At 40.9% G+C, this 26,422-nt stretch overlaps 1 protein-coding gene across 1 annotated transcript in view; it reads right to left on the reverse strand.

Annotated features, from left to right (window-relative positions):
- Positions 1-22,169, reverse strand: part of rec114 (REC114 meiotic recombination protein) — a 33,204-nt gene extending 11,035 nt beyond the window's left edge. The window contains exons 1-3 of the mRNA XM_052042379.1: positions 22,041-22,169; positions 19,696-19,788; positions 10-93 (exon numbers count right to left, since the gene is read on the reverse strand). Coding sequence (XP_051898339.1) covers positions 10-93; positions 19,696-19,788; positions 22,041-22,169 — 306 coding nt within the window. The remainder of the gene's footprint in view (positions 1-9; positions 94-19,695; positions 19,789-22,040) is intronic.
- Between the last annotated feature and the right edge of the window lie 4,253 nt (positions 22,170-26,422).

The raw sequence follows: 26,422 nt of genomic DNA on the forward strand, positions 1-26,422 counted from the left end.
ATTTCTTACCTTAACTTTAGATCCAAAGAGCACACAATCCGCTCTACGTACCGCCTTCCACCACTTGTGAGCTTCAATTAGAGAAAATCCTTCCTGAATAAAAAAACAGGCAGTGTTCAGGTGGATCTCTGTGCAACAGTAAACCAGAATAATACTTTGAATGCAATCCTGGTTAGGGATACAAGTCTCCTCTCTCAACTAGTTCTACATGAAATGTCTTTGAAGGCACTCAGCCCAGCAAGGATAAACACCCAAGTTGCAGAAGTGTACTGAAACACAAAGCCAGAGTACAGAGTTCAAAAATCAGAAAGTATGATGGAGCTCAGCTCAATCGATGTGTGGTTACCATGAAACTTGAATTGTCATAAAGGAAATCCAACTGAATCAATGTCTGAGGGATAGGAATTTGCCTTTGTACCATAGTGAATTCATTCAGAAAAAGCTTTCAGGATCCACATTTATAAATAGAGGTAATGAAAGCACAAAAGGAAGATACACCGGTCTTTTTTTTGTTGACACCAGTGATTAATTCCAGGGTCCACAATTTAGATAGGGTTGGGATCTCTTGGTAGATATGTATACCTTTGAAAAGGCGACAGTGTAGCTGGAAGGCCTTAGACCAATAAATCCTGCAAACTTATCCATGGGATTTTTAAATAAAGAAACAAATGATAACAGATAGCACATTCTATTGGGTTAGATTATTAACTGGAGTTTTGTTACATATAACTGAACACCCCATTACAAGAGTGATTTTAGATACAAGGAGAATATTAAAAATAGTAGGAACAAAATTGAAGGAAGAGTGCCATTTTTAAATTACTGGCTTAGAGATTGTTAAGAAATTGAAACAATCAAATCTCTGACGGGTAAACAGTGGAAAAAAAATCAGGACACTTCTAAATCAATTATAAACAATTATGGATTATGACTACAATATTAGGGAAGTTTTCTTTGATGTAGGGATATGTACTTTACATAAGGCTATGAGGTGTCAACATGTTACGCAATGGGACAAGACAATTATTCAAAAAACTAATCTATAAAAGGACTTCAAGGAGCAAGACTGAATTAGATCCAGTAGTAGCACTGGCAACAGACTCGTGTTTTAAATTCTTATACATAAAAGCAAATGTTAATACATTTCTTCATAAAAATAGAATATTAAATTAGTAAAATGTATTTCTTTTCAATATTTGAAATTAACCACTCATCTCAATAGTTCTAAATCCACACATTAAAAAATAAAATCAGAGGGCTACCGTTTAACACATTGGTGCCATTTGCTGTTTCATTTTAACAAAAACTTATCAATAGAACCACTGACCCACTCAATATTTGGTCAACAGTAGTTGCAAAAGAACTCATCAGTGCCCTATATCCCCAACTGGATTGTCTCTGCGACATTCAAATGTCACCCGAATGACTGTAGTTCCGAAGTGGAAGGGGTAAGAAAGTTTTCAACCAGTCAAGATGCAATTCTGAATTTTGTCACGTTATTGTACATCAAGGTGCTGCCTGGTTGCACAATGCATCTGGCATTTTGAAAGGGCTGATAAAGCGGATAAATGAACTTCTCCACTGTGCTCTGGATACACAGGCCAGCAGCAGTCAGTAGAATGATGTATCTCTCTTATTCGCCCGAGGTGTTCCAGCTTGTATAGAGGTGACCTACAGAGGATCCTACAACAGGTAAGCTTTGCAGCATAGCACAGACTTTCCAATCACAGAACTAGACTTCATCTCATTCTGCTTCTCAAGTGCAAAACTAAGAAATTAAATTCTGGAAAATTTTCTGCACATTTATGAAATATTATGCACAAACTTTGTTAAAATAGCAACATGGATTGACAGATAGAAATAATGAATTTCTGTACTTAAATATAGTACTGGGATACAAATACAGATTATTTATCTGAATTGCAAAATTTCACCATTATTATCAACTCATAATATGCTAGTATTTCTTACTAAATCACTAAACAAAGTACTGTGTATACCACTTACCAAAACCAAACATCGGAAGGATATGTTCACTTATTTTCTGGCCACTGACCATATTATAGGTCTATTTGGTTGTATCTATTGCAGAATTTTTTTTAAAATTACTTCTTTCAACTTTACACTTTATTAATAATATGGTTTCCTTTCCGTGCATTTTTTCAGGACTTAGCAAATTTGAAAGATTTCTGCAGTTTGGTTCCAACAAAAAACAGCATGCTTGAAATTGAGATTCCATCCTGTACAAACCATTGTGCTTCAATAAAATCATCACCATACAGACATGACAAAGACACCATCTATAAATTTATTTCTAAGTGCTATTTCATTTGTCTCTCATTTTGTACTCAGAATATCAAGTCACATTCATTTACATTTATGACGGTTTATGTTACCCCTTTTTCCAAATGTTACATTTGAACGATTTCAACCAATAGCAATAGAATAATTATCCACCACCGCAATTTATCAAAGATGACAAGATAATTACAGTTGAGGAAGGCCAATTGACCCATTTCAGCTTATCCAGCTGCAACAAGCCGAGAGTTTCCCTTTGTTGTCTCTATTTACTTCTTCCAGGGGTTTGCCTCCATCACTCCAGCTGGCAATTCATTCCAGGTGTCCACTTCTGAGAAGAACTGTTGCTGTTGGTATAACATTCCTTTAATTATGAGAATCTGTGCCCTTTTGTCCTCGAATATAATTTGAAGTAATATTGTGAAATTTCCTTTAGCAAGTCCCTCAGTAGGCAACACATCATTAAATTAAAAGCATAAAAGTCTGGGTTAACACTGAGGGAAGTACCACCTTTCGGTTGAGACACTAAACCAAGAACCTATCTTTCCTCAGGTGGATGTGAAAGATCCTAGGCACAATTCGAAAAGTTGTTCTGTTATCACTGGTGTTCTAGTCAATACTTGCTCTTCTATCAACATTAGTAAAAACAGATTATCTAGTCATTATTAGATTGCTGTTTATGGGAACTTGCTGTGCATACATTGTCTGCCACTATTCCTATTGTAAAGTGTGACAAGTACTTCATCCATTGTCAAGGATGTAATGAAATGGACATGAAAATCATTATATAAATGCAAGTCACTCTGGCTTTTGTTTAAACTAAGATAAGCCTAGCTTGAAAAGGTTGAGTTTTTAACCATTGGTTGAAAGAACGAGACCAGGCTACTGAATTAAAGCATGGCCGATCCGTATACCAATTCCTTACTCAACCAAAATTAATGAAATTTTAATGCATCCACAATATCTTATGGGAGGAAGTCCTAGATTAACACTACCCTTTTCATATAAAATAGCTTCTCATAAATGGCCCAATTCTAAAGTTGTTATGCTTTTTTTAAATTCCAAATTATTCCTCCAGAAGGAACAGTTAGTACCTGTCTATCTTATCAAATGCCTCTATCATTTTTAGCATCTCAAAATTCATGAGGCAAGTGATTCAATAATTAGGCATGCCCAAGATGATTAATGACTTGAAAGATGCGTAAAGTGCTAAAGTACAAAATAGTCTTCCCCTGACTTGTTCTCATTTTGCACTTGGTGAAAAAAAGTTACTGATGTAGATTATATCTCTACACAGCAGAGGGCATAAGAGGAACATACTGGTAGTCATCTCTGCATTTCCATTGCCATAATAAATGTATGACTTTATTATGTTACAGCAATTTCTGTTTTCAAAGAAGGAACTTTGTAAGGTGCGATGTGTAATAGCAAAAGACTGCTATATACGTGAAATCTATTAAATACCATTTGTTTACTTAAGTTATCGATATTTGAATTTCTGGAACTGTCATCAAGATCATACATGAGGCAATTTAAAAAAAATTCACAATGATACAGGAAATGATTATCCCTGCTCCGAGTGCATAATTGCAAATCTCTTACACATTTCAGAACTGCTTGACTATCATGTCTCACAGAGCAAAGACTGCTTAAGAGTCAAAGCATTACTTCAATCAAAAAGGTATAATAATACTTAAAAAATTTGACCATACATTTTCTACAGCTAACTTTTTCCATGTTTTCTCATCTGAAAATATTAACTACTCGGCAGGCATGACTGCATGATAATTTCACTGCAGTAGCTATTCTTCAAATGTAAGGTAGTAGGCAGGGTACTCAGTCTGTGCAACCGAACCTGGTCACAGTGTGATCTGACATTTTATTTATCCATAGATGTGGATGTTACTAACAAAGCTGGCATTTATTATCCTTTCTCACTGTGCTGATCTACGCCTAATCCGAGTGATTTATTCAGCCATTTCAGTTAATCAGGATCTTACATTACTCATTACAACACAGGAGGCCAGCTGGCCCATCAGGTCCATTCTGGGTCCCAGCAGTGCAATCCCATGAGTCCCATTAACCCTCCACTTATTTCCCTGTAGCCCTGCATTTTATTCTCTCTCAAATGCCCATCAATTCCCCTTTGATTCTGTCACTTACATGAGAACATAGAACAGTATGGCACAGGAACAGGCCCTTCAGCCCACCATGCCTGTGCTGACCATGATGCCAATTTAAACTGATCCCACTTGTCTGCACATAGTCCATATCCCTCTATTCCCTGCCTGTTCAAATGTCTGTTTATTATTGTCACATGTACTGAGACACAGTGAAAAACTTTTATTTGCATGTCATCCAGACAGATCATTCCAGACATAAGCACATTGAGGTAGGACAAAAGGAAAAGCAATAACAGAATTCAGAATATAGTGTTACAGTTACAGAGAAAGTGCAGTGTGGTTAGACAAATAAAGTGCAAGGGCCATGATGAGGCAGATTGAGAGATCAAGAGTTCATCTTTAGTGCACAAAAGGTCTGTTGAAGAGTCTTATGACAGAGGGAATGCTGTCCTTGAGTCTGGTGGTGTGTGTTTTCAAGCTTTTGTATCTTCTGCTTGATGGAAGGGGGAGAAGAGAGAGTGACTAGGGTGGGAGGAGTCTTTGATTATGTTAGCTACTTTCCTGAAGCAGCAGGAAGTGTAGACAGAGTCATTGAAATGGAGGCTGGTTTTTGTGATAGAAGTCAATGTAGGGGAGGCTGGTTTTGAATTCCATTTCCAGAATTTGGTTCCATACAAGTAAGTGAAGCCATGTTTGAGAATCTGGTACAATTTTACAGTGATCAGTAATAGCAATTAGTTCCAATGTCGGATGGTGCAGTGTTATAGTAAAGTGGTATTAAGATCGTGTAGATGTCTCTCAACTCCAGTGACTCGGTTTCAATTGACCTCCAGTGCTTCCTGTGTGGAGTTTGCGTGTTCTCGTGATTGCGCGAGTTTCCCCCAGGTGCTCTGGTTTCCTCCCACATCCCAAAGACACGCAGGTTGGCAGGTTAATTGAGCACTGAAAATTACTCCTAATCGGCAGGTATTAATTGTAATATGAGAAAGAATATGTAATGGGACAGTAAGTGAGGGAATGGAACTGACAAAGTTGCTCTGGGAGCTGGCATAGACCTGATGGGTTGAACAGATTCCTTCTATGTCAAACAGAAATATGGAAAACACAAGTAGGATGACACTGCAATCAATCTGCGAACCTGGACTGATGATCCAGAAAGGAGATCAAATCCTACCCTGGGGTACAATCTTTCCTCATACAAGAAACAGAGATTTTGCCATATCAAGTAATTAGGAAAGCAAAAAGAACGCTGGCCTTTACTGCAAGAGGAAAAGAAGAGATCTTGCTGTAAGTTTACAGGATTTTGGCAAGACTGAACCTGGACCATCCTGTAAAGTTTTGATCTCATTTTACCCACCTTGGTAAGAGAACAGAGAAGGCACATTAGATTGATTTCCAAAATGACAGACTGTCTTCTGAGAAAATATTATGCAGAATGGGGAGTGTGCTCACTGAAACTTAAAAGATTCTGTGGGGGCTTGACAGGATAGATGCTAAGAGGATGTTTCCTGGGGACAGTCCAGAACTAGGGGACAGTCCTGGGAAGAGGGGTTACCCATTTAAGACTGAGATGAGGAGGAAGTTCTTCTCTTTGAGAATTGTGAATCTGTGCAACTCTATACCCTAAAAAGCTGTGGATGCAGTCAACAGGCATTTTCAAGGTTGAGGTTGATAGATTATTGGATGACTGGGGATAACTGGGTTATGGAGATCAGGCCAGTGATCAGATCAATCATGATTTATTGAATACAGGCTCGAGGGACCAGATTTTCTTACTCCTATTTCCTTTTCTCATGTTCAATCAGCAATAAAATACTTGAGGGCTGGTCATCTTAATACCACTCTCTAAGATACATCACAGAAAAATACAGCAAAAACACCCCCGAAATGCTGCTCAACACCCCTAAACTAGCAGGAAACCTAAGGCTCATTTGCTGCATCTAACTTTGTAATTTGCTCCATTTTTAACTCCATTTACAGGTAGTGGAAGTGAACTCATCAATGGAAGTGAACTCGTCAAGTTGTCACATAAAGGTTGTCTCTTGCAATAAACAGAGCCTCTAATTTAGACACTCAGGTGAGAATGCTATTAAATAAGCTCTTAATGATTCTGTATTAATGGTAGTGCAAATGTTATACCAACTAGTTTCAGTGCAGTTTCATATACAACTCATTTTCCTGGCCCCATTACCATCCTCAGATGTCAGAACATGAAAAAGGCCTTATCTAAAATCAATGGTGGCAGTGCATTTAGGTTCTTGGCCTCAAATTCTGGAAATTCTGACCACAAACCTCAATTTTCTCTCCTCATTTATGATTGTCTTTAATCAAAGGCCATCAGGCCTTTGGTCACCTACCTTAATTCTCCTGCTGGCTCACTATTTCATTCTTTTCCAATTAGGCTCTGTGATGTGTCTTGTCATATTTTACTTAAAGGAGCTACATGCCATTAATGTTTTTATATTCCCCAGTTCCCCAACTCTGACTCAGACCGAGGAAAACAATAATTGATAAACACCTGATAACAAGTAGCTCATGATTTTGATGATCTGTTCTGGATTAAAAGCAATATACTTATTGTCAGAGCAGCATAATCCTTTTCAAGTAAATAGTGTAGGACTAAGACATTTCAAACACTAAATACAGGATTATGATATATATCAGCCAACTTATCTACTTCCTTTTGCCACATACCGATTTTCCTTTCCAGCAGTACACCAGTTCTCTTACTGTCACTGTCTCTCATTAAATCAAGTTGCTGATGTGCATTTGGCTTTATACTTATCAGGTCTCCTTTTCCGCTACTGAGCTGTCATAAAATGTGCCAGTTATGGCCGATTACTAATACATCTGAGTCAGAAAGGCTGGTTGCTCGAGCTGTGCTCCAAAGACTTAATCACGATCAATGGTGACACTTCAGTGCAGTCCTGAGGTGGTGCTGTACAATTGGAGAAGTTGCATTTCAAAAGAAATGTTAAACCAAGACTTTATCTGGCCTCTCGTAAGGAACCATTCAAGAAGAGGTATTCTTTCCTGGTTAATATCTCAACCAGTATCATTAAAAAAGATTATCTACTCATTACCTTATTGTCATAAAGCCTTGCTATTATGTACTGCTGTATTTGACCATACTTGATGTACACGCAAGTGACTTCTAAACTAAAAGACAAACACGTTCTCAAAATTACTTGCTTTACAGTAATATTCATTGTTGTTCACGCACATAACACCCTCGCTTAATCCATTTAGTATCCAGTATAAAAGGAACACGTGCATTCATAAGGTAACAATGAATGCCTTGAAGCCTTAGCTTCAAGAAAATTGTCAATAAACATTAAAAAGGCACATTGATTTTTCTTCAACAGAACAGCATACTGAAGACAAAGGACCACCCTCCCACCACTCAAACTGTTACTTGCCTGTTCCCTCTGCAGATGTTGCTCGAGAGTTTTCATTTCAAATGCAGTTTCACATATCCAATATCTGGTGTATTTTTTTTTGCTTTTGTTTTGGACTTATTAGCTTTGTTCTGATATTCTAAAGCATGCTATATTTTCTGCACAAAAACCCATAGCTGCATTAAAACTCTACTATGCTAGAGTAACCAACCTTATATTATCCACATAGATTGAAATAAACCAGTGAACAAAAGATTAATTCATCAGTGAAAGCATTTTTCCATCATGATGGCTACCCAGTGAATTATTAAAGGGTAAGAATTTCAACTAATTGCTTTGGGTCTTGACTTTTTTTTCCCTGCCCCATAACACTGTCATCTTAACATAACCTGAGAATAGTTTGAGTTTACTTGTTAATTAACTTTCTCATGTAACAGTATCTCATAACTAAACGCTCAAGAACTCCACTTGAGTAGATGTTTTTTTTAAAAACGACAACTTTTAGTCTCCTTCTTTTATAATGATAATTTTTTGCTAAGACACATAATGTCTTAAGAAGGTTTGAGTTCAGAACTAAAGAACCCTTTCTGCTATTGTACTAGGACTTGGTGAGACCTAGACTCAAGTATTATGTACAGTTTTGGTAAGAAGTGCAAAAATTCTTCAGAGTGTTTTCTTGGATGGCAGATTTTCCACACAAAGTGAGATTGAACAGCCCTGAAGAATAAGAAGTGATCTCGTTGAAATGTACAACATTTTAGACAGGACTCAATGACGTGGAAGCAGGGAAGATATCTCCGCTGGTGTCACAATCTCAGAATTAGGAGTAAGCCATTTAGGATTTGGATAAGTAGATATTTCTTCAGTCAGAGGATGCTGAATCTTTGGAGTTCCCTATCCAAGATTCAATTAATGAGTTCAATCACAACAAGAGATTGGTAAGGTTTTTGGATATTAAGGGAACCAAGGGATATAGGGAAAATGTGCAAGAAAGTAAAGCTGAGGTAAATCAGCTAAAATCTTGATGAATGGCAAAGCAGGCCAGAAGGCCCAGATGACATCCTTGTTCAACAAATTCTGATGTTGTAATGTTAGATGTTGTTTCATGAGTGTCAGCAACTCATTTATATTATTCCCTCCATGGTCTTAAGTTTCTGTAACTTCTACCTGCCTACAACTCTCTTCCAACTTTAGCTTCATGATTACCCCTGAATGTAAACACTCAGCATTCCTGGCAAAGTCTTGGAACTTTCAAGAAGCCAAGCTCTAGAATTTTTTCCATAAACTTTGCCTTCTTTTCTTCTTTAAGACTAGTCTCAAATCCTTTTTAAACCAAACTTTTGGACTTCTGTCCTAGAATCTCTACACGTGACCTGTCATCAAATTCTGTTTGATAATGTTTGTGCAGCACCTTAGGTCATTTTCCTGTTATAAAAGAACTAAATAAAAGGTTATTGTTTTGGACAAGTGAACGTCACCAGGCTTTTATCACGGAGCACAACTTAACTCCTAAATCTTATTTTCAGTGTCACATATGCATTTTCTAACAGGGCTAAGTTGTTAATGGGAAAGTCAGCTATGTCTCCACCACCTCGCCTCCCCCCCCCCAACACCCTTTCTCCCCAACTCCCTCCCACCCCAACCCCTTTCTCTTATCCCCCCTCCCCCCCAACACACCTCACCAGTTAGCAACACTGAAGCCAGCTTAGGCTCCAAATGTCACTTGCAAACAGGGTCAAATTCAGAGACGGGCTTTGTGGTTTAACAGTTCCAACACACTGTGTATTTGCATGTTAAACTATCATGGGAATACAAGTCATAGGTTTTAAGAAGTTACATCTATTAGTATTAGCCAATGTACAAAATTAAGTTTCATGACGATTTTCCCCATTATCTTCCATAAATGTGGAAGCATAAGAAAATGGATGCCCCCTTGTGAATGCGGTAGAAAGGGGTTTAACTTAATGAAATTTGTTCTCTTATAGAAAATCTTCATTTTATGTAAAAAGATGTGGAACTGTTACTCAGGTAAATTGCCAAACCTTGTTTACATATTCATAAATGTAGAAAAGATATACTAAAAGTGCAAAAGAAGTAGTATCAAACTATATAGCTACCACATAGCCACATTCAGTTCATCAGTAGGGCAAAGTGTGAGTGATTTATGATTTTCATCTGAACTTGATGGCAAGATCCAGTTGTTAAGGTCCATATGGAAACCACTGACACAGTCTAGACAAGGTAGGAATCTCTGCTGAAGAAATACAAACAATTACAGTCCAAATTATAAAGAAGAAACTACAAAGGTGATATTCACTGGATTACTATCTGAGCCATATGCAAAACTGCAGAGGATAAATCAGAGAACTGGCTCAAAGACTGGTGGGAGAAAATGGTTTCAATTTATAAGGTACCAGCATAAGAGGGAGATCTTCTATTGGGACCAACTTTACTCAAATCAGTCTGGGTACAGAATCCTATAACTAGCATACCAAACATGCCATCAAAATAAAAATTGGAAATGGGGGATATGGTCCTAGTGAGGCTAAACTTAAGAAGTTGAAGAGAAAGGACAAAACAATATGCAGGGGTGCCAGCTTGGAAATGATAGCCCGAGTCAGTTGGAGTCAGAGCAGGGAAAATGGTAAAAACAAAAAAATTCAAAAGCTCCTTATCTGAATGCATGCAGCGTTCATGACAAGATAGATATATTAAAAGCTACCCAGTAGCTATAACAAAATGTCCAAGGTCGGGTTTTAAATATTCCAGGTAACTCGTGAGTAGAGACAGGCAAAATGGAAAAGGAGGTGGGGCAGCCCTGACATTAAAGAATGAGATAAGAGGTAGTCAAGAGATAAGATCATTGCTCAGAAAATCAAACTGTATATGTGGTTTGCATGGCTCAGAAGAGATTGGTGGAAGTTGTATATACGCCCCCAAGCAGTACTAGTAAAGCAAGTAATGGTATAAATCAGCATACTAGAGATGTAATAAGGGTAATATAATAACCAGGTGATTTAATCTACATATTGACTTGTCAAACCAAATGAACAGTAATAGCGCTGAAGATGAATTTGTGAAGTACAGTACATGAGGGATGGTTATCTACAGGGGAAGAGCATATTTTAAGTCTAGTATTGTGCAGTGAGAAAGGGTTAATTGATGATTTGGTAATTAAGTTGCCTTTAGGGAATACTGATCATTATATGAATTGTACATTGAAGCTGATTTGGTTCAATTGGAAACTAGGACCTCAGATCTGAATAAACCAATCTATGAAAGCATGAGGCAGGAATTGGTAGTTTTCAAAACTACAATAAAAGATACGTCAGAAAATAAGCAATGGATATAGTTTACCATCAATATTTATATCCTTTAAGGCAAAAAAATCCATCAGGCAAAGTGTCTAGCAAGTGAATTTAAAGCATTAGACCAACGATAATGGTGTATAACGTTGCAAAAATAAGCTAAAGGATTAGAAAAAAAATTGAAATTCAGCAAAGGACCGAGGCTAGCAAGTAAGCTTGCAAAAAACATCAAAACAGATTACAAGAGCTTCTATAGAAATAATAGGTAAAGATTATCAAAAGTTAATGTGGATCCCTGACAGAGAGGAAAGGGTATATTGGGAATAATGAATTGACAGAAAAATTAGAACCATACAGCACAATACAGGCCCTTCGGCCCACCATGTTGTGCCAACCTTTAAACCACACCTAAGACGATCTAACCCCTTTCTCTCAAAGTTAAACAGATATTTTGTGCCACTCTTTATGGAAGACTCAGAAAAACCTCCCAGAAAGAGTAGAGAACTACAGACCTTCAGTGGACAAGGAAATAAGTATTATTAAATAATACTGAAGTGAATGAGTCTGAAAGACTAAATCCTCAGGAAATTATAACCTGCATCCTAGGGTTTTGAAGGAATTGGCTTTCAAGATGTGCATGCATTGTTTGTCATCATTTAAAATTCCTAACCGCAAACAGTTCCAACAGATTGGATAGTGGCAAATGTTGCCCCATTATTTAAGGGGGAAGAGAGAAAACAAAGAAAGATAGTTAGTTAGCTTGACATCAGTAGGGAAAAAGCTGGAATCTATTAATGAAGTGGTAATAAGGCACTTAAAAAAAAATAGGATTGGGTGGAGTTAACATGGAAATCACATTTGACAAATCTATTAAAATGATGAGGAACCAGTGAATGTGGCATAAATTGACTTTCAAACCCTGTATCTTGAACCAGAGGTCACAGTTTCAAAATGAAGGACTGGCTATTTGGGACGGAGACCCTAGAAATGAGTGAATCTTTGGAATTCTCCACCCAAGAGGTCTGTGGAGGTTCAGTCAGAGTGTATTCGAGACAGATTTTTAGATACCAAGAAAATCAAATGAGCTTCATGTAGGAAAGTGGTGCTAAGTAAAAGATCAGTCATGATACCGATTCTTGGAGAAGGCACAAGGAGCCACACAGCCTCTCCTTGCTGTTATTTCTTATGTTCTTAAATACTTCTACTGGACTTGGAGGGAAAATCAAAAGTTTATGAGAACAGACAGAAAAGTAGGACTCAAGGCCAAGATCTCATCAGCCATGATTTTTTTTAGAATAATGGAGCAAGTTTCCAGTGCTGTATGGTCTATTCCTACTTCTGTTTCTCATGCTGGTACTTCAGTCTTCAAAGTAAGGGAACTGGTACCCTTACCCACTAGACTGAAATATTATGTGCAACTGAGCTCTCCGTAGTAAGATTATGTGGCTGTCAGATTGTTTCCTTGACTGTAATAATCCAATAATACCTCTAATGTAAAAAGTAGTCTCATTCATTCAATTAGTGGGATTTCCCTCATACTCTAAAAATCAAATGTTTCTCATCTAACTGGTTGTGCAAATTGTCTATCTCAAAATGAACTGCCTTGTATATTTTCCCATATTGATAGGAAAGCTGTACATATGCATAAATTCTTCAATTAGTTTTATTAGGCACAACTATTCTGGAGGAAACAACCACAGGTAATTTATTATGTTAATCTGAAAGTTTCATTATATATTATGACTTGATTTGGAAAATCAACTATTGAAATCACGCACAACTGTTGGTTTTGACACTTGAAGTTAAATGGAAGTGCCTAGGAGTTACTTTGAAAGCTATTAGCCATGACAGATCATGAATTTCTCAACACAGAGTGGAGTGTTTGAGGTTGAAGCTGGGATTGAATTTGTTGTTTTTAGCAAGAACTTTATCAGTTTGACAGGCACCTGAACTAAATCAGAAGATGCACTTACCAAGAATAATTAACCTGGTGCAGACACTGCATATGCTACAATTGTAATGCACTTTTTAGCATATATTATTTGTTACAGTTCATGTAGCATTATAGATATCAGATAAAATTGATGTTTCAGTTCAGTTTTTTTCCCACCATTTTCACCTCTTCAAGCACAGCCTAATTTTCATCAGCAGCCAGTCTCTTTTGGACCAAAGGCAGTACTTTCATTCACCATCATTCTAGGATTAATAATTAACCTTCATTAGTTGTAAATGACAACTTGAGAATAAATGCATCAGCTCTGGCATCACTCACAATACAGAAAATACTTCCCCAGTTTAATTTTTTAAAGCAACACTTCTAACTGCTATGAGGTTCTTACAGCTTGTCTGGATGAGAGCAAAAACTGCAGTTCAGATGAAAGCAAACTGATACAGGGGGGCACTCAAGCAGGGGGAGTAAAAATAACATATAGGGAGTATAATTAGGGGAAATAAGATGCTGTTCCCTACAGCTTCAAGTACAAATCTCAAAGGCTGTAATGTCTGTTTGGCCAGGATTAGGAACACATCTCTAGGGCTGGAGAGGAATTTGGAATGGGAGGGGAAAGATCCAGTTGATGTGGTCCATGTGGGAACTTATGACATGAATAAGACAAATGAGATGGCTTTGCTGAAGGATATGAGTTACAAGTGTTTGAATTAAAAAGGCAGAACCACTCCTCTCTGAACTTTTACCCCATTGTTTAATAGCAGGGGCATCCCATCTGCTGTTTTATTTTGCTCATTTCTTCTAAAAGTTAAATTTCCTTGAATATCAACCTTGATCACTTTGCAAACCATGCTTCTGTAATGCTATTAGATCACACCCATGCATTTTTAAATGCTCCATTACTTCACCCATCTTGTGATGAACGTTGTGTACATTTAGATAAAAGCTTTCAATATTGTCTTGATAGCATTTTCCTTCTCCAATTCCAGTTGGAAGTATACCTCCATATTAATTGCAATATATTCAGGTCTGCTGATACAAAAAGCTAGCTAACAGTGGTGATGTGAGGAGGATGCAGAGAGGTTTTAGGGAGATACAGATTAAATGAATGGGAAGGTACTTGGCAAATGCAATATAACGTGGAAAAACAAGAGATCAGCCACCAGAAGAAAACAAAATAGAAATGCGATTTTTAAATGGAGAGCAAGTTTAATGTTTTGGTGTTCATGCAAGTTTATTGTCTTCTACATGAATCACTGAAAGTTAACATGCAGGAGCCACAAGTAATTAGGATGGCAAACAGTATATTGGACTTTACTACAAAATGATGAGTATAGAAATCTCATTTCAATATTGGTTCAGGCGAGGCAATATAAAGGAGATACATGACTGACAGACTGCAGCAGAAGTTCACCAGATTAATTGCTAGGATGGTAGGTTTGTCATATGAAAGAGATTAATCAATTTATACTCTCCAGAGTTTAGTAAATGAGAAATTATTTCATTGAAACATACACCTTTTTTTTAAAAGATGGGATTGGCAGCATGGATGTTGAGTTAATGTTTCCCTGGCTGGGATAGCTAGAATAAAGAATAACAGACTCAGAGTAAGTGGGTCAGCCATTGACAAGGATAAGAATTTTTTTCCACCCAGGGAGAAGTGAATCTTTGGAATTCTTTACCCAAGAGGCTCAGTTGATGGACAAGTTCAAGAAAGAACATTTTCTTTTCGATATTATAAGAATCAAGATATGGGATTAGTGCAGGAAAATGGTGCAGAGGTAAGATGCACATTTTCTCACACAGAAGGCCACTTGAACCATTGAGTTATGCTGGTTGTCCCATCTGTCCCATTTAGACAGCGTGTTCACAGGTAGAACTGGAAGTCAGGTTCAAACTTGGGTTTGTCAAGTCTGAGGAAACTATGACCAGCCATGATCATATTGACTGGCAGAGCAGGCATAAGGGGCTGAATGGCCTCCTCATGCTTCTATTATATTTTCTGTGAATTAATCCAAGAATGTAAAGTAGAAAATGTACAAGATGCTATTGCAGGATATTAATCAACTCTGCACGATTGAAAGGTGAGTAGCTTGTTAAAGGTTGAACACATTTGTCCAAGATTCTGGAACCATTCCTTTACAAACAATATTGTAAAGTATCCTTTATCCTAAATAACAAATAAACAATGGAAGTGGGATCCAGTATTCCTCTTCCTCCTCTCCAAACTAACAGTGGACTATGTTATCTTCCCTTTTTAAGATCAAGCTCTATAGTTTTAGCCATTTTAATGAAAAAATAATGGATGCAAACTGCATGAAATGACACTGTTACATCTGAGCGCAACTGGAAAACAATTCACACTAACTGCATTCATTAAAATCACAAATAGTCATTTCATCTTGCATCATTACAAAGTAACTTTGTCCTAATCCATCTATCCAGAACAGAATTTAGTGACCATTTTACTCACAGCCTCATATCAGTTCCCATAGACTGTTCTATACAAAATCAGATGGAGTGTAAAAATCAGCACTATATTCGATCTCATCAATTTCCTGAGTTAGGTTAAAATTAGCCCCCAATTATGAGAGGCCTTCCACTTTAAACCTTAGCATAATGAATATTATCCACTGCATTTGGAGAAAAATACCACAGATGCTGGAAATGCAAAAGTAGAAAATGCTGGAAGCATTCATCAGGCCAGGCAGCAAAAGCAACGAGAGAAACAAAGTTGGTGTGTGGATCAAAGACACTTTATCAGAACTGGAAAGTGAACGACTGATATTTCTCCTTCTTTCCATCTTCTCCTTCTCTGCAACTTAAGACGTGCTTATCTTCTCATCTTTCCAGCTCTGAAGGGCCCTTGACCTATAACATCAATTTGGTTTCTCTGACCACTGAATGCTGTTTGACCTATTAAGTGTTTCGAGCATTCTCTGTCTTTGAGTCATGCATTATATCCTGGTTTAAACTCCTGAAACAATGATAAATATCCATTAACATTACTATAATAGTGCTAGAGAATCAGTCTGTTGCAGCAGACAAGTACAGACCTCAAGTGCAGAAAAAACATAGCATTCTGCATCAGAAACCTGTACAAAATACCCATGATGCTGTGGCAATTCCTACTTTTTTGATAAAAATGGGGACTGAATCTATACTAAATCAGAATGCAGCTTTTTCCAATTATGATATTTCCCCCCATACACATACCTTCAAGGGCAGAATAAAGACAGTTTTCAGACCACAGGGGAAAAGAAACTGGAGAACATGGTCCTAAAGTGACAAATTTGCAGCTATTATGCATGCAAATCACACAAGACCCTGTAACTAAGAATATTAAACAAAAATAGACTTTATGGTCCCTCTACCATTCAGTATGCTTGTGGCTGATCTGACCATGGTCTCAGCTCCAATTTCCTGTCTCCTCACGTGCTTTAATTCCCCTAAAATTTAAAGATATTTCTATTCTTGAAGATATTTAATCAGTTGGACTCTATAGTTTCTGGGCTAGAGAATTCCAAAGATCTATAACCACCAAAATTATTCCTCACGTGCTTTAAATTTTTATATTTAAAGCAACCGAACTAATCTTATTGAAAACAATGTTAAGTCCATGCATAATCGAAGTTAGTTTTTAGTGGGAGTTCCCTATACTCTGCTCAACAGAACTGCACTTGGAGATTACAGTGTGGAATGCAAAGCAGGATAACCACGTACTTGAAGGCTCAAGGCTTATGCTGCAGTATCACTTGCAGTTTGTCCTCACACTTGTAACATGAACCTTCACACCTTTTTTTAAAAAATTCATTTCTGGGGTCTGGACATCACCAGCAAGACCAGCATTTTTGACCCTCCTCCCCACCCCAGTTGCCCTTGAGGTGGTGGTGGGCTATCTTTTTGAACCCCTGTGGTCCTTATGTTGAAGGTATACCAAGAGCAATGTTGGGATGGGAGTTGCAGGATTTAGGTGCAGTAATATGAATGAATGGCAATATAGTTCCATGTCAGGAATGATGTGCAACTTGGAGGGGTACTTGCAGGTGGTCATAGTCCCAAGCACCCGTTACTTGTCCTTCTCGGCGAGTTGAGAGTTTGTGACATGCTGTTGAATAGCCTGGGTGCAGCCACTACATACTGGAGGGAATGTACATTTATGGTGGTTGATGCGCTGCACTCAAACAGGTTACTTTGTCCTGGATGGAATTTGTGGTGTTACACTCCTCCAGGCAAGTGGAGGGCATTACAGCACAGTCCTGATTTGTGCCTTGAAGATGGTGGCAATGCCTTGGGGTGTCAGGAGGTAAGTACTTGCCATCCCCCATGACATTTATGATGGAGGACTCAGTGATGGTAACAGTACTGAATGTCAAAAGGTAGGTTACCAAACATGCCAGGTATATTACCTGCCACCTACCAGCCCATGCCTAAATTTTGTCCATGCCCCTTTGCACACAGACTTAGGATATTTTGGTTGCTGAGAAGTTGCAAGTAGAGTTGAAATTCTGTAATCAGTGAAAATTCCCACTTGTGACCATATAGAAGAGTACAGCATGGAACAGGCCCTTCGGCCCACAATGTTGTGCCAATCTAATTACGATGGAAGAAAGGTCATCACTGAAAGACACTACCCCGAGGAACTCTAGCAGTGATGTGCTGGGGCTGGGATGATTAAACTTCTACTGCCACAACCTTCCTTCGTGCAAAGTATGAACTCCAAGCCCAGGAGTGTTTTCTCTTTCATGCCTACTGACCTGTTTTAGTAGGGTGCCCTGAACCCACACTTCGTCAAGGGCTGCCTTGATGTCAAGGGTGGTCATTCTTACCTCACCTCTAGAACTCAACACATTGGTACAAGTTGAAACCAAGGCAATGATGAGATACAAATCCAAATGGTCCTGGTGAAACATAAAATAACCCCCTCACCCATGGCCAGTTTGAGACTGAAAAAACTGCTTAAAGTGCAGTGGAGAAAGTACAGCATGAAAAGGGTATCTATGGAATAGGGATCTCAGGCAACATTCGACAGTTCTGTCGCTCAGCACAATTGTGCACATTATACAATATGGCACAGCAGAAGGCCTGTGCACCTAATGTATTCAACACCCAGGTGAGAACTTATCAACTGTCTCTGGATGCAATAACCCTTCCCAAAGTGATTTCTGCATGCAATGACGCTAACCTGACAACACAAATCTAAAACACGACTTCTGAGAAGTACTGACACTGCCCAAAGTGCAGCTGAGTGAAGATCTTGAGCAGTGTTGAATCTTGTTCAAATGGTTTTTGAATCCGACATATCTGTTTGCTTAAAACACAAATTGAGAATTCTTTCTTCCTTTCTTCTTTCTACATCCACGTTGGAAACTTACAAGTATGAACAGAAGAACTTGGAGTAAACATATTGGCAACAACTCCAACCAGGCAGTGATCGAACAAACTGGGCAGCAGGAGTCCAAACTGCAACCAACAGTCTAGTGTTATTTAATCCTGACTGCTCTGAAAGGCAGCATCAAGCTCTTAGATGCTACATTGCTGTGTCACAAGTTGCCCTTAAAGATTCTTCTGCAGCCCTTTTGAACTGCCATTTCCAACATCTGACATACAGAGACACACCAGAACAAAATCCTTGAAATACCATCCGTTTGTTACTTATGTTAAAAAAAATTAAAGAAATACTACTTTGTCTTGAAAGTGAAATAAGTTTTAAACAGAAGTTTTCAAATGTATTAATATTGTATAACATTGTTTTATACTGGATAAGCTATGTTTATTGGTTTTATGAATAGTCATAATTACCTTCCAAGAACCTATTATAGCAATGGTACTTTGTTCTGCATAGTCTGCAATTCTTTCCTTTCCAGGGCAGTTCTCTTTCTGTAAGGATTAACTATAATGCAAACACATGGTGCAGTCCACACATCCCCATCAAAATGACTGGAGGCACAAGAGACTACAGATGCTGGAAGTCTGGAGCAACAAACAAAACACCAGAGGAACTCAGCAAGTCAGGCAGCATCTATGGAGGGAAATGGACAGTCAATGTTTTGGGTTGAAACCCTTCATCAGTACTAGAAATAAAGAGGGCAGATGGCCAGCATAAAAAAGGTGGAGCAAGAGCTGGCAGGTGAGGATTTCGGGGGTGATAGGCAAGTGAGAGAGGGGGAGAGTGGGAATGATACAAGAAGCTGGGAGGCGATAAATGGAAGTGACAAAGGGCTGAAGAAGATTAAAATGATCTATTTGCTAGTTTTCTTTATTCTTCAAAGCTTCTTCCACATATTGGTAGGTCACAGGAGGTCCTTCCCGGTTTCATATTTCTGGTCTGTTTTCAGTTTAGAGACAAATTAAATGACTATTTAGGAAGTGTATTCTTTTACAGACAATTAAAGTCTAAGCAACTTTATTCTGGATTATCTTCAATTGCACTTCTACCAACTGTTCACTTTTATGAATGCAAAATGTTTACAAGATCTTTATCACATAGGTTATAAATCTCCATTGCCCACTTAATTATCCCTTTTCAATGCAGAGGCAAGAAATGAAATTTTGACTGCAAGGTATCTATGACATCTAGAAGTGGGAAAAACAACTGAAAGTAGTTTAGCCACACTTACCAACAAGGTTGCCCCACCTTGAGAGATAAGGAAATGTCCTGACTGCACAATAACCAAGGAGAGAAAACCCTTTTCCGGACTGGATTCAAAAACCTGACAGTGAAACAAAACTTGATTACTGCATTTAAAAAATATTTATACAGCACTGAAAAGATCTGCCTTCTAACATTTCAGTAGCTTCATAAATGTTGAAATGGCTGCATTAGTACACTCCAACAAAACTGTGACTAGGGTTGGAAATGTTCCATAGCATTTCATAGATTTATATACACCACATTGCTTCCTGCTATACCACATCCCTTAAATTTCCACCATTAGTTGCCCACTGCAAAATACACCGAGTCACATCAATCTGATACACCAGCAAGATCTCACAACCATCAAACCAGTCGGAACCACACATGCCATCTGTTCTCATTACAGCACATGGAAATTAATGAGTTGGGTATTTTAAACTGGCTTCTGCATACTGACTTTAGGCAAATTGAAGACATTTTATGGATGAAGAATCCAAAATCTGTGCAAACAAAATTTTGGATTGCTATCTCTGCCACTTAATTCCACAAAATGAGTTTGGAAGCAGATCCTAGAGATGGGCGGATATAAATTGTCATAGCCCAGTACCACCCACCTCCCTAGTTCCATCCCATAATCAGCCCCAACTCTCACCCATAAATGCACTCTAATCCCAGCATCAACCAAGCCCCCTCAATCCGGTCCAACTCCCCTATCTGAACACCCATCACCCCCACCCCCCCCCCCCAAGCTCCTCTCACAAGCCCCCATCACTCAGACCCCTCGCCCTGTCACTCAGCCCCCATGATGTCCAACCACCTTCCTCTAGTGGCCCTCCGCCCCAGTGGTGTCCCAATGTCACCCTCCCTCCCACTCCACCCCACCCTCTGGGTGCAGCCCCTTCTCCCACTTCCAGTGCCGTACCCATCCCCTCCCATTGCACCCCCCACTCCTTCCCAGCCCCCCACGATGCCAACACCCTTCTTCACACTCGTCCCCAATGCCGCCCCCCATTCCTCCTTCCCACTCACCCCGAGTAACGACCCCCACCCCCGTTCCACCTCCTTCCAGTGCCAGCCCCCCTCTCTCCTTTCGGTGCCACCCTCACCCCAGTGCCACCCCCACCATCCCTCTTCCCCTCCCCAGCTCCGGTGCTGCCTCCCTCCCTTATGGTGCTGCTGCCATCCCTGCCCTCCCTCCAGTGGCACCTCACTCCCTCCCAACCAATCCCACCCCCAACACTCCCTCTCCCCACACTCACCCTCCCAACACTCCCCTCCCCCTCCCTCCCCTCACACTCCTCTCCCTCCCCTCTCCCCTCCCTCCCCTCCCCCCTCTCCCTCCCCCCTCTCCCTCCCCTCCCTCCCCCCTCTCCCTCCCCTCCCCCCTCTCCCTCCCCTCCCTCCCCCCTCCCTCCCCTCCCTCCTCCTCCCTCCCTCCCCTCCCTCCTCCTCCCCCCTCCCTCCCCCCTCTCCCTCCCCCCTCCCCTCCCTCCTCTCCCCTCCCTCCCCCTCCTCCCCCTCCCTCCCCCCTTCCCCTCCCCCCCTCCCTTCCCCTCCCCCATCTCCCCCTCCCTCCCCCCTCTCCCCCTCCCTCCTCTCCCCCCTCCCTCCCTCCTCTCCCCCCTCCTCCCCTCTCTCCCCCCTCTCCCCCCTCCTCCCCTCCCTCCCCCCTCTCCCCCCTCCTCCCCTCCCTCCTCTCCTCTCCCCCTCCCTCCTCTCCCCCCTCCCCCCTCCCTCCCCTCCCCCCCTCCCCTCCCCCCCCTCCCCCTCCCTCCCCTCCCCCTCCCCCCCCTCCCCCTCCCTCCCCTCCCCCCCCTCCCCCCCTCCCCCCCCCCCCCTCCCCCCCTCCCCCCCTCCCCCTCCCTCCCTACACCCCTCTCCCTCCTCTCCCTCCCTCCCTACACCCCTCTCCCTCCTCTCCCTCCCTACACCCCTCTCCCTCCTCTCCCTCCCTACCTCCCCCTCCCCTCCCCCTCTCCCCCTCCCTCCCCTCCCCCTCTCCCCCCCCCTCCCTCCCCCCCCCCCCTCCCTCCCCCCCCCCTCCCCCTCCCCCTCCCTCCCCCTCCCTCCCTCCCTCCTCCCTCCCTCCTCCCTCCCTCCCCCTCCCTCCTCCCTCCCTCCCCCTCTTCCCTCCTCCCTCCCTCCCCCTCCCTCCCTCCCTCCCCCTCCCTCCTCCCTCCCCCTCCCCCCTCCCTCTCCCTCCCCCCTCCCTCCCCCCTCCCTCCCCCCTCCCTCCCCCTCCCTCCCCCCTCCCTCCTCCCTCCTCCCTCCTCCCTCCTCCCTCCTCCCAGTGCCCCGGTGACCGGACCTGCTCCTCCTCCCTCTCACCTTCCAGGAGCTGGGGGCTCCACCCGACGCCAAGAACCGCGCGTATCGCTTCAACGACCACTGGGTGCTGGGCGGCGCCTCCCCGCCGCCGGCCGCTCCCGCTCCCGCCATCGACCGACGCGCCGCCATGATCCGGAGCGAAGAGGGAAAGAAATACACAGGTAGAGAAAATAACCAATCAGCAGTGAGCGCCGCAGAAAGCCCACCAATTAAATTGAGGGAAGATCACTAGTGACCAATCAAAACGAGCTCTATTGTTGGAAGGCCCGATTAGAGTGACCCACTTTAGACCAATCAGATTACGGGACTCGATTAATCTACCCAATGAGCGTCCGTCCTCTGTGGCTGGGATTCCCCCTGGATATCCCCATGGCTATGTGGCTTCCATTCCTCATAGGCTTCTTATCAGTAGTGAATGGGATCTTCAGTGTCTAAGAGAGGTGAGAGAGTGGCATGATCTAATGTCCCATACAATTTTATACTGAGGTGAGTACATTCTCAGTTGTTGCCCTTCACAACTTTATCAATGTGTAAGAGGAGATCTTTCCATTACCCCCAACTTTCCATTGTAGAGTAATCATGAGTGGTTGGGGGGACATTATCAGAGCGGAGTGAATAAATCTCTTCTCATCTCAGTCTAAAATAGCCTACTCCTTATTCTGACACTGTGTCCCCTAAAGTTCTGAAATCCTCAGCCAGGGGAAATATCCTCTCTGCATTTAGGCTGTTAAGCCCTGTAAGAATTTTTTAAACTATTATTGAGATCACTTCACATTCTTTTAAACTCTGGAGAATACAGGCTTAGTTTACTCATTCTCTCCTGATACAACAAACCTGCCATGCCAGGAACCAGTCTAATGAATCTTGGATACACTCCCACTATAACGAGTTTATTCTTTATTAGTAATTAACCAAAGCTACACCCCATATTCTAGGCACTCTCTTATCGAGGACCTTTGTAACTGCAGCAAAACCTCTTTGGTCCTGCACTCGTATCCTCTTGTAATAAAAGCCAACATACTAATTTGGCCTCCTAAGTGCTTGCTAAACCTGAGTGCTCACTTTCAGTGACTTGTGTACAAGGACATCCAGATCTGTCTGAACAATAACATTTACAAACCTCTCGTCATTAAAAAAAATACTGCTTTTCTGTCATAAGCACTGAAGTGCATGCTCACATTATTCCTCATGATGTTCCATCAACCATGTCCTCACTTAGCTTGCCTATATTGTTATTTTATTTTCTCCTCACTATCCTGCCTCATTCTGTATCACCAGCAATCTTGTAAACATGACATTTAATCCCCTCAGCCAAATCATTGATATCGACTGTGGATGGCTAGGGTGAAAGCACCAATCGCTTTGGTGCGCCACTAGTCATAGCCTACTGAGGTGACAAGACTCTTTTATTCCTACACTGCTTTATGTCTGTTAACCAGTTCTCAAACTGTACTGGTACATTATCCCCAATTCCACGAGCTCTAACCTTGTTGACTCCTGTGCAGATCCATGTGAAAAGCTGCCTTAAATTCCAAATACACCACATGCACTGGTTCCCCATTATCTATTCTAGCTAAGCTAGAAAGCTCTAGGAACACTGACAAAAGGTCATGGATCTGAAAAATTTACTCTTCACAGATGCTGCCTGACCTACCTAATCTCCAGCATTTTATCTTTTTGATTCAGATTGCTAACATGTGTGGATTTTGCTTTTCAATTATAATTTGCGCATTCATGTGTAATCTCATAAATTGGGAATTAACATTCAGGTAAGATGTCACTTAATATCTTTAGGCAAGGAAGCAAGAAAACAGAGAGAAAAAAAATGCAGTTGCAGTGCTTCCCACAAAATAAATCAAATATATACTTATTTCTGAAGGAAAATCTTCAATCTCCATAAAAATAAATCAAATCAGATCAAATGTTGTAGTGAGCCGTATTTCACGGGCTAAAATTATTGCAAAATCCAAGCATACTCAATTTTCAAACACAGAGAAAGAAATGACCAGAGCTTAAAAGATTAACAACATGGAATGAAATAAAAAGGAATGAGAAGATAGAGATAATGTAAAGAGGCTGAATTAAAATGAAATTGCAGTCATCAGCGAACATGCCCACTTATGACCTTATGATGAAGGAAGATCATTGATGAAGATGAGTGGGCCACTGCCCTGAGGAACTCCCGCAGTGATGTCTTGGGGCTGGGCTGATTGACCACCAACAACCATAAAGAGCTATTTTGTTCTTTGAATTATAACAATTCCACATGCTTAAGTAACCCATCTACGACTTTTGTTTATTTTCATTGTTCTGCCTAAGAATGCATTGTATTCTAGTCTATTTCATTCACTACTGGATTTATATTTCACTGCATTTCAAGGATTTCTGCTCTATTGTGCCAAGGAGTGAGATACTGCTGGTAAACAACCAGGTGAATTAGACCTTGAGATCTGCATATTGCTATCTTTCATTTTGGCTGCTTTGCCTTATTACGCAAGATAATACATTTCTCTTTCTCAATTATAGTTACTACCTATTTTACCTGTTTTTATTAATTATTTTAATCCTGGACATTTGCACTCACAATTCCTCAACAAATGAAGCACTGCATGCCTGAATGCATCAAGACTTAAACAACACTCAGACATAGGCTGATAAGTGGCAAGTCATAATGTCATAGAGAGATACAGCGTGAAAGTAGGCACTTCAGCCCACTGAGTCCACACCCAATCCTACATTATTCCCATTTAAAATTTTCCCCACATCCTCATCAACTCCCCCAGATTCTGCGACTCATCAACGTACTAGAGGTAATTCACAGTGGCCAATTAACCTGCCAACGCACACATCCTGGCGTATAGCATGCCGGTCTTTATTAGTCGAGGCATCGAAATCAAGAGTCGGGAAGTTAAGCTGCAGCTTTATAAAACTCTTGTAAGGCTGCATCTGGAGTATTGCTTTCAATTCTGGTTGCCCAATTATAGGAAGGATTTGGAGAGGGTGCAGAAGAGGTTTACCAGGATGCTGCCTGGATCAGAGGGCATGTGTTATGAAGAGTGGTTGGACGGAGTTGAGTTGTTTTCTCTGGAGCAGTGGAAGCTGAGGGGAGACCTGATAAAAGTTTATAAGATTATGAGAGGCAGAGATAGAGTAGACAGCTGGTGTCTTTTTCCCAGGGTTAAAATGTCTAATACTAGAGGGCATGCATTTAAGTAAGTTCAACATTCAAAGGAGATATGCGGGGAAAGTGTTTTTACACAGGGAGTGGTGGATGCCTGGAATGTGCTGCCAAGGATAGTCGTGGAAGTAAATACGATAAAGGTTCTTAGACAGGCACACGAATGTGCAGAGAATGGAGGGATATGGACATTGTGTAGGCAGAAGGGATTAGTTTAGTTAGGCGTTTAATTTTACTTGTTCCTGTGCTGTACTGTTCTACGTTCTATCTATGGGATGTGAGGGGGAAATCAGAGCACCCGGGGAAAACCCACACGGTGAGAACATGCAAACTCCACACAGTCAGCACCTGAGGTCAGGATCGAATGTTCATGCTACAAGAGTCTTACCACCTACCTGTGACTTTCAATGGCTTTACCATCATCACCATCAATACCCTGGAGAGATCGTCATTGATCAGAATCTCAATTAGCCCATCCACCTAAAATTCACTGATTAAAGTCAAAGTCGAGTTTACTGTCATGTGCACAGGTACATGTGTGCACAGGTGCAATGAAAAACTTACTTGCAGCAGCATCACAGACACATAGCATCCTATGAGCAGCATTCACAAGAAAAACATAAATTATACACAATTTTTACAAGAAAAAACACAATTAGAATTAAAAAAACAAAGTTCATTTTAGTGCAAAGTGGTCAGAGTGATTACAAGATCAGAGTGATTACTCTCTGATTACAAGAGAGGCCAATGTTACGAATGATTCCCCTTCTGATACCCCAAAGCCTTTCTACTATCTTCAAAGTGCACATCAAGAATATGGTGGACACTCTCCACTTGCTTGGATGCATGCAGCTCCAATGACACTCAGAAAGCTTGACAAAGCAGCCTGCTTGACCTGGTGAACTATTCACAGCAGTGAACATTCCTTCCCTCCATCATCAACACACTTGGGCCGCAGCTGCATTCCAGTAACTCACCTAAGCTACTCCAACAGCACCAAGGCTCCACCATCAGGAAGAATGAGGGCTTCAGGTGCATGTGGACACCATCACCTGTATGTTTCATTCCAAGTAGTGCACCATCCTGTCTTATTAATAAAGTACCATTCCTTCATCATCACTGGGTCTAAGTCTTGGAACTCCCTTCCCAACAGCATTTTGGAAGTACCTTCACCAGAAGAACCACAGCAGTTTAAGAAAGTGGC

This window comes from Pristis pectinata, chromosome 32 (genome assembly GCF_009764475.1).
Source record: "Pristis pectinata isolate sPriPec2 chromosome 32, sPriPec2.1.pri, whole genome shotgun sequence".
In the NCBI taxonomy this organism is placed as follows: Eukaryota; Metazoa; Chordata; class Chondrichthyes; order Rhinopristiformes; family Pristidae; genus Pristis; species Pristis pectinata.